The 13,271-nt window shown below is 38.2% G+C and overlaps 1 protein-coding gene across 1 annotated transcript in view; it reads right to left on the reverse strand.

Moving 5' to 3' along the window:
* Positions 1 to 930: 930 nt before the first annotated feature.
* The window catches only part of LOC115445020 (kalirin), a 198,876-nt gene continuing 186,535 nt past the window's right edge, over positions 931 to 13,271 (reverse strand). Inside the window, 6 exon segments of the mRNA XM_037443954.1 lie at positions 931 to 3,282; positions 3,420 to 3,611; positions 4,112 to 4,345; positions 4,683 to 4,961; positions 5,069 to 5,860; positions 9,044 to 9,206. Coding sequence (XP_037299851.1) covers positions 3,172 to 3,282; positions 3,420 to 3,611; positions 4,112 to 4,345; positions 4,683 to 4,961; positions 5,069 to 5,860; positions 9,044 to 9,206 — 1,771 coding nt within the window. The 3' untranslated portion in view covers positions 931 to 3,171.

The raw sequence follows: 13,271 nt of genomic DNA on the forward strand, positions 1-13,271 counted from the left end.
ATCGATTGTGGTAGAATAAGGCTTCTACTCAGTAGTAGTAAAGACCCGTATCCAGCAGTGGGACAGTATATAACATATAATATACAGGGCTGACATTGTTATTATTATTGTACAGCATCCAGACTTACCTTAGATAATTCTTGAAATTTACATCAATTCTAAAAGCGTCATCTGTCGTCGAAAACTTTTACTATCTAACAGGCCAAAGACGTTAATTATGGGTCTAATGCAGAAAATAATTAAATAAGTTTTCTATTGCAGCTAACTTATTGTTATACTATGGTACTACTGGAGCAAATTAGTAATGAGGATTGGTGAAGAATTGGGAGTAATCAAAGACCTTAAACAATATAGTTTTTTATAGATCGGACATCAGAGCCTAATTTGTGCTCCGAAACTTATTACTAATTTGCAAAGTTTTAAAATAATATAAAGTGTACATTGGGAAAAATCACGTATAAATGTTGCGCATATGCAATGGTTCCTCTATCTAACGTGATATAGCAGAACACCTATGTAGAATAAATTAAAAAATGCTTAATCTTTTCCACGGTAGATGACATTGTTTTATATAAAGGGATTACTATTGACATTTCTAAGGATATCGATAATTTATTTAATATATAATTATTACTGTTGATATTATAGACATTCTAAGTCTTCGTCTTACCTCATACAGACAGAATTAAATTAAGATAAAATTTTAGAAATTTGTTCTGCAAATATTAAATCCACATAAAAACTGTAAAATTTAGAGTTGTCGCGTCGCATGGTGTGCGGAACATAGTGAAATTGTATGACGGCTACTATAGGGGAATTGGTTGTATATGCGTACAAAACAACGGTCGCTAGCTGTAAGCCTGGGCTTAAGTGTTTATAGTAGTATTATATCAGCAAGGGAGTTGATAGAGTTGTAAATAAAAATGCATATTATTTTTCACAAAATTATATAATGTGTTGTATACAGTTACATCATAACTAATACAATTGATGGAACAAGACCTATTAATACAAATCGAAATTTAAAATGATACTGGCAGGTAGCTCACTGCAAGATTAAGAGACTTTACACGTTATGAGTATAATAGTTTGCAATCCATATACATACTTAAAAGGTCAATGGACCAATCAGTGATCGAAATTATAATTAGTCTCTTTACTTAAAGTTAGAGCCATTTTTTCCGTGTTTTAACTAAAAATATTTATCATTTTCCAAATTATTTAAAAGTGTAAAGATAAGTCATTTATTAGTTAAAAAAAAACTGATATAAAGTCAGGAAAGGTGAGTTATCAAAAATACACATTATTTGCTGTTGCTGTGGATAGCGAAATAAAAATCGTCAAGTACATTGTAATTTCCCGGATATTTGTATAATTTAACGATTGTGCCGTGTTTACTACCTACAGCGACAGAAATACGACGTGTATTTGAACATAACTCAAAGGAAGTAAATCTAATTATACTCTTAACAATCAGTACGGAGCATTGACAGCGTCGATATTTCCATTATAGCCTTAGAGTAATTACAAGCGGCACACGGATGTCAAAATTTGTAAAACGTCACTCATTTAGTAAAAGAATGTGTGACACACGGAAACAATTTTTATTTATTATTAATACGTCTTAATAACTATATATTCAAACTAAAAATAGATGTGATGTCACTTTCCGTTTAAAATAAAAGTAAGCAGTCCTTAAATACACGAATCTGATTAATCGTATATACCGCGAGTGAACTTTAGGTAAGTTTACGTTGTAATGGCGCTCGCCTAGCGGTGCTTAAACAGGTGGGTCTCGAATCGCAGTCATAATCAATAAAATTAGTGTGAAATTAATCGGCACAGAATAATGTTGATATAGTAGCATGGACCTGTATTGCGCAATTAATCACAAATTATTGACACAGTCTATGAAAGCTTACTGAATGATGACGAATACGGTATTTTGACTATAATACGAAGCGTTTGTTCGTCAGCGGACCGTCTGTGCCGACGGCGGCGTGTGCTCGCTACTTCTTACATCTAATTCCCTTTAATAAGACACTAATAGGGGTATATCGATGTTGTGTTACATTTTACTTACATGATTATTACATTCCATTTTGGTCAAATATTAGGACATAAAATTACGATCTAAAACTTAGTTTCTATATACAGTTCAATAGTTTTCATTTAAATTAGAAATAAGCATGCAATATTTTTATTTTAGCATAAATCACAGACACTTCCCTTATATTCGGCCACCCTGGGAATAAAGCAATAAACACGTCGCGTAATGTTTCTCAGAGACGTAATAATATATCCAATTAGCAAATATTTTTTTGTAAAATGATACATGGCCTGAGGAATCGTACAAAATCTGTGACGGTACGTTCGCAATCGCACCTGGAATCACAAGCATTATAATAGTAACTAAAAATACGAAAATAAAAAGAAAAGTAAAATAATCAAATCGTGTCACGAGGGCAAAATCAATTTCAAGTGACTAAATACCGAACTCAACAGGTGGGCACATTGACTACAGAATGATTACAGTAAAACTACAGCTTAAGTTGAAATAAAACTTAAACCTATGACGAGTGCACAAGTGCTCGTCGCGCTGGTCACTGTGGCAAGCGCGGTGGTCTCCCACTCGCCTGCGCAGAAATGTGCGGCCATTGTTACCGACTCTGTACACAGAGACACAAAACAGGCCGCGTGCTCAATGGTTCGCGTGATAATATCAATACAAACATTACTTCTACGCGTAAGTTATGTTAAAATCAGTGCACCGGGTTAATAAATCACTTAAACAATTTTACAACGTCGCAACTGAGTGCGTTAATACTGCCCAATTAATATAAAAACTCTTTGAAATAACTAAATCACACAAGACATTAGGTGCCCCTTCACCTCAAAGTTGAAAAGGTCATACTATACACATTACTCGTAAATGTGTTATTTATTATAGGAGACCATCTAAGTTATTCGAAACAAAACTGTTTAGGCAAAAATTACAATATCACATGAGAAATGTGCGCCGACGAATGGATGTAGGGTGAAGTTCCGTCGTTGTGGTGAAGTAGTGGCGTGTCGATGACGGGTCGGTGCCGGGGCGGAGCGGGGCGGGGCGGTGGTGGCGACTGGTGTCGGCTACAGCGTCGGTTACAGCCCGGCCGCGTGCTCGTCACGTCAGGTGTCGTTGGGCGAGCGCAGTGAGTGTAGCGCGTTCCCGTGTCCCGCTGGTCTCCGCCGGTCTAAGAATGTCTTCAATTGCGTCGCCGACAGCGGTGTGGCTGGAGCCTAAAAACAAAAATTATATATTTTTTTTTGATTTGACACGCATGCCTTAGATGATCGAAATGTCTAAGATTTCTCTGGTGCCACAAGCACTCAGGAATATGGACAGTAGCGGTCGGTGGTGCTTTTGTTAAACATACCTCGTCGAACCATGAATTGGCGAGCGCGTCGCGCGGGGTGAGCCTGGCGGCGGGCGCAGCATCGAGCAGGCCGCGGATGATCTGCTGCGCGGAGTCTTCCACGCCCGCCCAGTGTTCCGGTGGGAAACAGTAGTCGCACTTTATAATGTTCGCCGTCGTTTCCTCTATCGACTCGTCTAAGAATGGCGACAGCTACAAAGTACACATTTCATTTAAATTTATGATATATAGGTCATTTATACGATAAGATGCGGTTGTATATAATTCTAGTGAACCGCTCCGGCTTTGTGCTTTGGTAGCAAAGGATGTACACCTATATTTTTTTCTGTGGTAGTGTCTTTTAGCACTTGGTTTATTATGACGGGGATACTTTACTTATAATATGTAGCGATGATTATTATGAAGCCTGCCAATTCTAGTTCAGTGAGGTGGGAACAACAGATTCCTTTGAAGGTACTGGACTGTTCGGTGATTCTGGTGACTAACCATTTATATCATTTATTTTTAACTCACTGATACAGACTAAACACAATAAGTATAAATAATAAATAGTTTTATCAAGTGCGAACCTATTCTTTCCTTTCTTCCTTATCTTCTAGACCAATAATTACTGATTGAGAATAACCGAAATCGATACATCCAAGCATACTGCCAAATTTTAAATACTTGCAAATAAAACAGCTTGTACTAACCCCTGTGAGAAATACATATAGGAAAACACCAGCGGCCCAGGCGTCCCATGCGGCTGCCGGCGGACGGCCGAGTACACACTCGGGGGGCGCGAACTCGAGCTGCGCAGGCGCCGGCGGCAGCACCTCGCGGCCAGACGTGCCCGCGCCACCCTCGCCCGTCTCGATTGCCGATCCCAGGTCAATCAGCTTTAGCTGGGGCTGTGCTCCACTCAACTCCACTAATATATTTTCCGGCTGTCGGATTTACAAAGTTTTATACAACTAATAAGACTCGCGCCCAGAGGGATTAGTATATAGACTGATGAGCATAAATCATTTCCACAATTCCCATGTAAGTGTCTCGGGTTTCAGAATCAGACTGTATACATCTGCCTCCGAAAAGGCCGGTATAATTGTGTGGACTGTCACGGAATAGTTATCTTTCGTCAGACAATATTCTATCTGGACGCTACTCTACTTACAATTAGATTCAGTGAGTCACTTTATTAAATAAAAAAAATAAAAAATTCGAAGTTACGGATTACGACACAAAAGGGAAAAAAATAAGAAAGTAAAATAAATTATGACATACCCTGACGTCAAGATGTGCAACATTGATGGAATGTAGCCAGTCAAGCGCGGAGAGCAACTGTCGCGTGTGGTGCGCGACGGTGCGCTGTGTGTAAAGCGCAGGCGCAGCAGCGGCGTGCTCCAGCAGCGGCCCGCCGCCGATCAGCTCCAGCACGAGCGTATGTGCGCCCGCGCGCGGTACCTCAGCAAACAGCGCCAGCGATCGCACCACCGCACCGTGCGCCGACCGCGACAGGATGCGGTACTCGCGCATCGCGTCCGCGCCGCGACCTGCCAGCACCTGAGCCAAACAACCGTTTAAACGTTTCATGTTTAAATAGGGATCATGCATAAATGTCTATTTATAATTAAGCCGGTTTCTTTGTGAATTTATAATTTTGAAATTACCTGTTTTAATGCGACTCGTTGCCCGGTGCCGGTGTCTCGAGCAGCCAGCACACGCGCCGTTCTTCCACGTCCGATTTCCTCTTCCACGCTGTACCTGCGTGCGAATTGTTCTCGCTGCCACGCGCCGCCGCCTCCGCACGCCGCCGGACCCGAGGCTGGACCTGGAGCCCCGCTCCGGGCGCATATCAAGCGGAAGCTGTATTGGCCTGCAGGTAATTCTTCCAATGCCAAAGTATTTGCCGCAGCAGGGGTTTCAGTAGCCCGTCGCCACTCTCCTTCCCCCACGCGGCAGTATTCTAGGTGTGTCGGGGTTGGTTCATCCCACTGTACGACGAGTCCTCCGCCAGGATGTGCGCGCACTGCGGGAACTCCTGGAGTGCCACCCGATCCTACAGTTAATCGGGCGGAACTCTGCACGCCGCCGAGCTCATTACTGATCAGGCAGCAGTAGACTCCCGCGTCGGAGGCTCGACATGCGTGTATAGTGAGTGTGGCGTGTCCATCGGGTGCAAGGTTAATAGCAAACCTGCCTCCGTGTCGTAAAGCACGAGTCTCAGGCGCGGTCTTCCTCCAGGAAGCCGAGGCGCGCGTGGCGACGGCACGACACGCGAGGGTGGCGGTCGCGCCGGGTGCGACCGTTACGTCGGTGACCGGCTCCGATAGCTCGGGGGGGCGCAGCTCGGTGACTACGCCGTCGGCGCCGGGCTCCGCGGCGCCGCTGCCCGCACTGGCCGCACTCGCTCCGCTGCCGCCGCGCCGCAGCTTCAGCCCCCAAGGCCGCTTCGAGAGGCCCTGCCCGCGGAGACACACACGCTGATCACAAGGGCAGCCCAGTGACACACAAGCGGTGCGTGTCGCAAGCAATGCATGCATGCCTATGTAATGATAACCCATGCTCCGCTACTGGCGATTCCGTCTTCCACATTCAATACATTTATACTATATACAATTAATAAATAAACATAATATTTAAAGTCATAGGCGGCTACTCCAAATCACTTAGCACAATAGTTAAGTCTTGCGCGTGAGTCTAATCGGTTTTCTATCACAGTCTATGTTAAACATGCATTCCCGTGTATATCATACCTACAACAAAAAATACAGACAAGCGTTAAAATAAGACATGCATAAGAAAAAAAAGCATAATATATTATGAAGGTAACAGCCCAGGTCAATACAAAGTTTAAATACGTATTTAAAAAGTAGGGGGACAAAATAATTAAAACAAGCAGTTATATTTATTATATTACTATATACATACAACGCATGCTAAAACATACCACAACACTTTTATACAACGCTACGAATAAAAACTACGACTGCTAATAATGTGCATTTACAATAAATCCTAATGAAACTTGTACAGGATTGATATTGGGTAGATATTACTAGTCGTATTAAACAATCGTATTAAAATTATGTAACTTGTATGCGAGATTGTGATTTGTGTTTTCCTTGTGTTTTTCTCGACTCTACCATCAACATTACCCACACCAAGCACCCTAAGGAAAAATCATACACAAATAGTCTGGTAGGGATTTGTTAGAAAAAAAAATTTTTGGGTCCTTATTCAAATGTGAAATAGCCAATAGGTATTTAGCACAACTCTAAATATATCACAAATATTAATATAATTTCGTATCGCGGCCTTCATAAAATTATTAATAGGTTTAGAGGATAGATCTACGACTTACATAGCAGTATAGACAAAAAGAAAATGCTTCAAATTATTTCAGCTGTATATATTATTATGTATCGATTTGTTGTAATTCGTTGCAATTTGCACTATGTGTGTTTATAGGTAGATACATATTTTTTTTAAATAATTTATTAGTCAGTGTCAGCAACAGTATTCATAGTAAGCAAAAAATTTTCAATTACCACAATTAATATGTTTTTTTTTTTATTGATCGAGACGTCATTTTAAGGCGATTGTTAGGAACATAAAATATTGAGACAGATTTTAACTATATTTTTTTTTTAAGTCTTGGAGGAGAAATGATTTGGCAGTAGGCACCAACTGAAGCAGATGTATAGAGCGACATTGTGAGCCTACGACAAAAATCCTTATATCTGGACATAAAGGTGCATACTGTTTGTTTTTAAGCACATGTACTTGCTTATTCGGGATACCCTCACAAATCCATAGTAAAAAAAAATAGGAGTGATGTTCCATTCCAGTAATTACACATAATGCAAAATAACGATTGTGCACTTGATAATCATCACAAACTGCGTCAAGTAACCGGACGCTCAAAGGTGGGAATATCGATTACCAGTATTTCTTTGTAAGCATGTTTATGAGCGGCATCGATAATATCAGGTGATTTTTTATTGTTTTCTCGCTATAACACAACAATATGATGTTGGTATTTTAGATCAAAACTTGAAAGTTAGTTGGGCATATTCTGATATCTAATGTTATTTGATAAGCATAGCAGAAAATAGCTAAGCAATAAAACTACTATTTGCATCAAAATAGTGACTAGGCGTGTCATTATTATTAAATATTTGTAAATTAGCTTGTCTCTTATCTAATCAATAAACACAGACGGGTTCAAATTTTTTAGTGATATATCACTCATCACCCATTATATGACTTTTTTCATATTTCTGCGTCGCCTGCCTATCGTTATATCCTCAGCCTATACTATATTTATATTATTTTCACTAGTCGCTGACTCAGTCGTTTTACCGCGTGCCGGGTCTCCCCGAACGCGGTATACCTCCGACCCAAAGGCGCTTCTATTGTTTATCAAATATTTTCGAGCTAGCGAATCAAGCCACGCAAATCCACTGATGACTAATTTCGACATTTATTGACGTTTTCAGTCGATAAATAGTAAGTAGGCTTTTGCATGAATTTTGGTTAACTAGTGCCTGTGACGGTTAAGCGGGGAGTAAATGACGCAGCGTCGAAAGAAGCGCATTGGTCTTTCTTATGCCACGCAGTGTACACGACACACTTGCATCAACTATTTAGATATATATCTATGCCTCAGCCTAAGACTGTCCAAGATATCGGTGATCCACTAAAACACGTATTGGCATAAAGTATGAAAACTATCGTTTTTCTAACAAAAATGATGTGATAGTCACTGTCCAGCCAATATTATAATATTTGTAGCCAGGAAGTGGCTACAAATTTTGCACCCACGTCCGCCTGCGGGCCAGATATCATTGGGAATATGCAGTGTCATAATGTTAAAAAAATATATAATTTGAGTTATATAAGCTTTAAGCCATACACAGCTTAATAAAATTTACGCCAAATATATTTTTCAACTATTATATAATTTTTCAATGTTTGGTGAAAAATCTGGGGTGAAAGTAAAATTAAATTAGAAATACGTTTGGCGGTCAAAGAAGTACGGTATTTGTTTTACATATTTGAGAGGTGATTATAGTTTTTCACAGGTATTAGTTAATCCAAATATTCTTAAAAACTGCAACGCAACGTCAGATATCGTAGGAAAATCTTTTTAGTCCCAGTGATCAGCACTTTACAAAATCATTTGTAGACTAATGTGATTTTGGATTTCAATGATTTCTTGTTGGATGCTGATTGGGTATTCTATTACTTCGTCAGTAGTAATTGTGAATGAGTTAATAGACAGCAGAATATTTTTTCGCTATGCTTCAAAAATCATGAAATCTATTCTGAAAGGATTGTATTAAGGATTTAATTTGCGTATTGAATACCTTTTTAAGTCAAAGGTTTTAATTTGTAGGGTTTTTCCTTTATTTCGATTGTCGACTACCAGTGGACTATAATTGTCGGGCAAATTCAAATGCGTTGTCGCATCATATCGTGGCCTAGGGTTGAACAGACTTTGTCTAGGTGTATGTGTAATAAGCGCTTCAAAAGCTTGTCAGCTGAACTATAGCTAAGTTCGTTCAGTATATAATTAATTTTCGTGGCCTAAATTAAATATTTCATTTAGATATTGTTTCAGCAAATCCGTAGATACGTACATTGGCATGCGGCGGCGAAGTAGGGCTGATGGCGCTGTGGGCCTTCTTGCGCTCGTCGGCGCGGTTGGTAGTGGTGGGCAGATTGATGGTGTTGGCTTTTGTGTGAGGACGCTGTGTGCGATGCCGCGGCTCCGGCACCAGCCCGCACCACCCCTCCCCTAAACTATTGGGACATGGGAATAGGTACAATTAACAAAAATAAATAAACAAAAAGTAAAACGGGTGCACCAGCTTTTAGGCTCAGTTTTTGACTTCGATATCCACTTTTTACAGAATTTAACATTTTATTAATGGTGTTGTTCCAAAATAGACATCATAGAAAAACAAGTATTCATCTACCAGTTACTTGATTTGTCCCTCGCTTTACTTATAATAGGCCACACTAACTAATATGGTTAGAGATTAGTACAGATGCTAAGTACTGAGTTAGTGACGCGCTATCTACAGCGTTAGCATTTTAGTGTTCATATTGTCCGTAGACGTTTAAAGCCACCTTAAAAATACCAAAGCACCAAATGTTTTCCGATTTTTTAGTGATTTCGCTAACGGCATGGCGACAGGCTTGATTTTTACACACATAAATGTAATGTTAGTTTTGCCTTTTACTTATTATGTTAGTTCTCGACGACTATAGCGTTACTCGGCTGAAGCTGGGCCCCAAATTAAAATATACTAAAGATAACATAAATAAAGATAATCAAGCATGCAGGACTAAAAGCAGAAAACCACAAGCTATTTTTATTCACATTTATTGGTTACTCATGTAACATAAGAATAAAGTAATTACAGTGATTGTTATATGTTAGTATTATATACATAATTAATTTAGGACTAAACCAGGCGAATATATACATACCAAAGTTACAAAACTATAAAAGGGACATTATGAAAAGAATGTAGCTTATTTTTTGGCCGAAATGCAATCGTTTCATATGTCACGAATATTCTTAAAATATATATAATAAGTATATGAAATAAGTACAGATCGATAAGAGTCCCACGCCTGTACGAAGCGGTCGCAGAGACAACTAAATTCTAGTCGAAGGCTTACAAAGTACAGTATAGCAGATAAATTATGCTTGCTGCGCTTCACGCTGTGCGCTGCAGGGACCTATCCAATGGCCGAATATTTAACTCTAAGTACTAGCTAATAACACAATACATACAACTCAATATCCACTATTAGCCATAAGCGAGTAGCTCCTTCCACTAGAAGCAACCTAACCGTTTATAAAAGTACACCTTACTATTATGTACTCTTCAAATAAAATTCCGCTGAGAAAGGCAAATGCATACATTAATTAATAGATTATAAATTTTGTGTCATGTTAAATTACAATTTACGAGTCAGTTTTACAAATTTTAATATCGTTATACAAATCTTAAAGATAGGTAGGTCATGTCTGTATTGATATAGTGGCTTTATTACCACGTTATCATATTACACATATACTCCAAATAATTGCCTAACAATACAGTTGTGTCGTACTTGCGTTTAAAAATTACATTTCAAAATTTCTAACACTTGCCTCCCCCATAATTATATCAAAGCTATGCGCGGCGGTGCTATACAGAATACAAACATTTATCGAAAATTTAAATAAATCTGTATCTCTGCGTTAGCGATTAAACACACAGCAAACAAGAAAATATCTGTTTTAAGTTAAGGTATACCTTATATACTATTGAACATCGAAAGCTGATTTCATTAAGCATTTTAATGTTAAGTTTCCTAGATCTATTTCTACTAATTTAATCGATAAATAGTAAGGAATTTAATAGTAAATCATAAGGAATTATCGACAATAATTGTTAAGTCCAATTGTTTGGCCCCCATATATAAACAATAAAATTATATATGTTGCACTTAAATAAAATTAGTACAGTTATTTGAAATAATAATTAAATAACTTATTTATATACTTTTGTATGTATGAAGGGAATGAACTGTAAAAAATATAAAGATTGAATATATTATCGCTAATTACTCATTTAAAACACTGACCGATGTTTAAATTCACGTGGATACTCGAACATACTCAATGCGAATATGACGATTTACAAATAGTTCATAGTATCGTGGCGGTCTGACGCTTCTAATTATCCAAGATATGTATGCTCATACAATACGCACGAATATAGAGTATTATGAGTGTAATGTATAATATTTAAGTTATATGACTTGTTGAAATCAAATGCCACTCGGTACGTAAAAGATTCATTCATATTTTATAGATCACTACAAACTACGTCTAATTATATATAAGATAATGCGTACAATACGCGCCAGATAAAACTTGTTAGGGTAAAATCCAGAATGTTAGCGTGTTGGGAAAGTTGGATTGGTAGTCCAAGTGCTGTGAACCGTATTTAGACTTAACTGGCGGGTACTGCACATATGGAATGTAATTATTAACTTAATACACTATGTTATGCTTAACTCCGTCCTATGCAAGTAATGCCTGTACGTTCATTCCTTCATAGATCCAGTCTTCTTCGATTCCCACTTAAAAACTAAGCGATTAAATACTTTAAATATGGCGATATTTTCCTCGAAATGGCAAAAACTATAAGTATGAGTGAATTATAAAGTTGAACGAGAGTTACGCATCAACTGAAATATTTTTCTGAACGAAGCGTTTGTTTCTCATAAATTATTTACCAATTCGGCGCACAAAAACTACATCGTAATATTGTCATTCCAACATATTATTATTACCATTAGATATACATTATACAAGCCTGTCCAAATCACCTAAATTGATAAATAAATTATGTAACAACGGCAAATGTGGATGCATTCCAGCATGATGTGTTTGTGATTGGAGGGCCTCTGTTGGGTTACTATCTGAAACTAGCGAGTTTCAGATGGAGTTATGGAGCGCCATAACGTTATTCGAATACTAAGTTGCAATTATTAAACGTTATTATGAAACTAATAACAGCAGACACACGACTAGTTCAAAGTTACACATGTGTTTTAATAATATGAGAATTATTACAGTGGGGATGTATCCGACGCAGCGCGTACCAGTACATTAGACGTTATTGCGTCGTGGCAGTGATTGATTACTATCTCTCGATATATCGCGGCGCACACTTGTGCACTTTGAGTTCAAGCACGTTACGCGTACATATGGGCTCATTAAGTGTGCTTTTTTATAACTTTTCTTATGTATCACATATTTTTTTTAACAACACAGTATTCTTAGAATACTGTGTTGTTCTTCCCTTTTGTCTCTCATGAGTTTAGATAGAGGTTATAAAGAACCCCGTAAACGCACCGTTAATTCATTTGCCGCGCCAATTTAAACTTACAACATACTTATTGCGGTAAATGTCTACAGCGCTGAAAGACCTGTAGACTTAAATATTTCCAGGAACTTTAATGTGCATTCGCTCCCCTCTAATGGGATAAGTACTATAATTAAATGTATAAACTTATCACTAATAAATAAATACTGATTGAGTAGTTGTTTATAATCAGTAGTGCGGCCCAGTGGCCCATGAGTGAAGGCAGAGTCGGACGGGACGTGGCCGCGCTGGACTTTTAACATGTTCGTGGCCCGTTCATTGATTTGAATTGTCGGAATAAGTAAGTCGCACTTCATGAACTTCATCGATGAACTAATTCTCGAAATTGTATACAAAAAAATGTTGTGTTCATTTTTTTGGTAATTACACCCTAAAATGTTATATTTGTAATTAAATTATTTTTAAGAATAAGCTAATAATATGTGTAATGTGTATATTTCAAGTTGTGAACCAAACAAAAGAAAATAAAAACAGCGAGTTATTTCGTCTCTAAGTTTTAAGTGCACGATGGTAACTATTGATATTGTATATAGTTTGTATTTTTACATTTAACAAAACAATGAGTATTATTCCCGGGCCGTGTAATGTGTATTTGGTGCGCTGGTATCTATTTCAATTATGGTAAAATCGAATTGGTCTTGGTAAGTTAAATAATATGAAAACATGAATACACAGAACAAACCAGATAGACAATAAGTAATTTACAAGACTTTAACTTATTAAATCGAGTTCGTTTATAATGTCACAGTGTGCTAAATAGCAAAGTTATCCTAGCTGCGTCGATGTCTTGGCAACTGGCATTCGATCTCGCAGAGTCCGAGGCGGATACTGTGAGAGGACAAATTACGTCGGCAGTTCGCATGCTGTTATTACTATATTGGCAGTACATTATATCGCACATTCCTTTATTGAC

Source organism: Manduca sexta, chromosome 27 (assembly GCF_014839805.1).
Source record: "Manduca sexta isolate Smith_Timp_Sample1 chromosome 27, JHU_Msex_v1.0, whole genome shotgun sequence".
NCBI lineage: Eukaryota > Metazoa > Arthropoda > Insecta > Lepidoptera > Sphingidae > Manduca > Manduca sexta.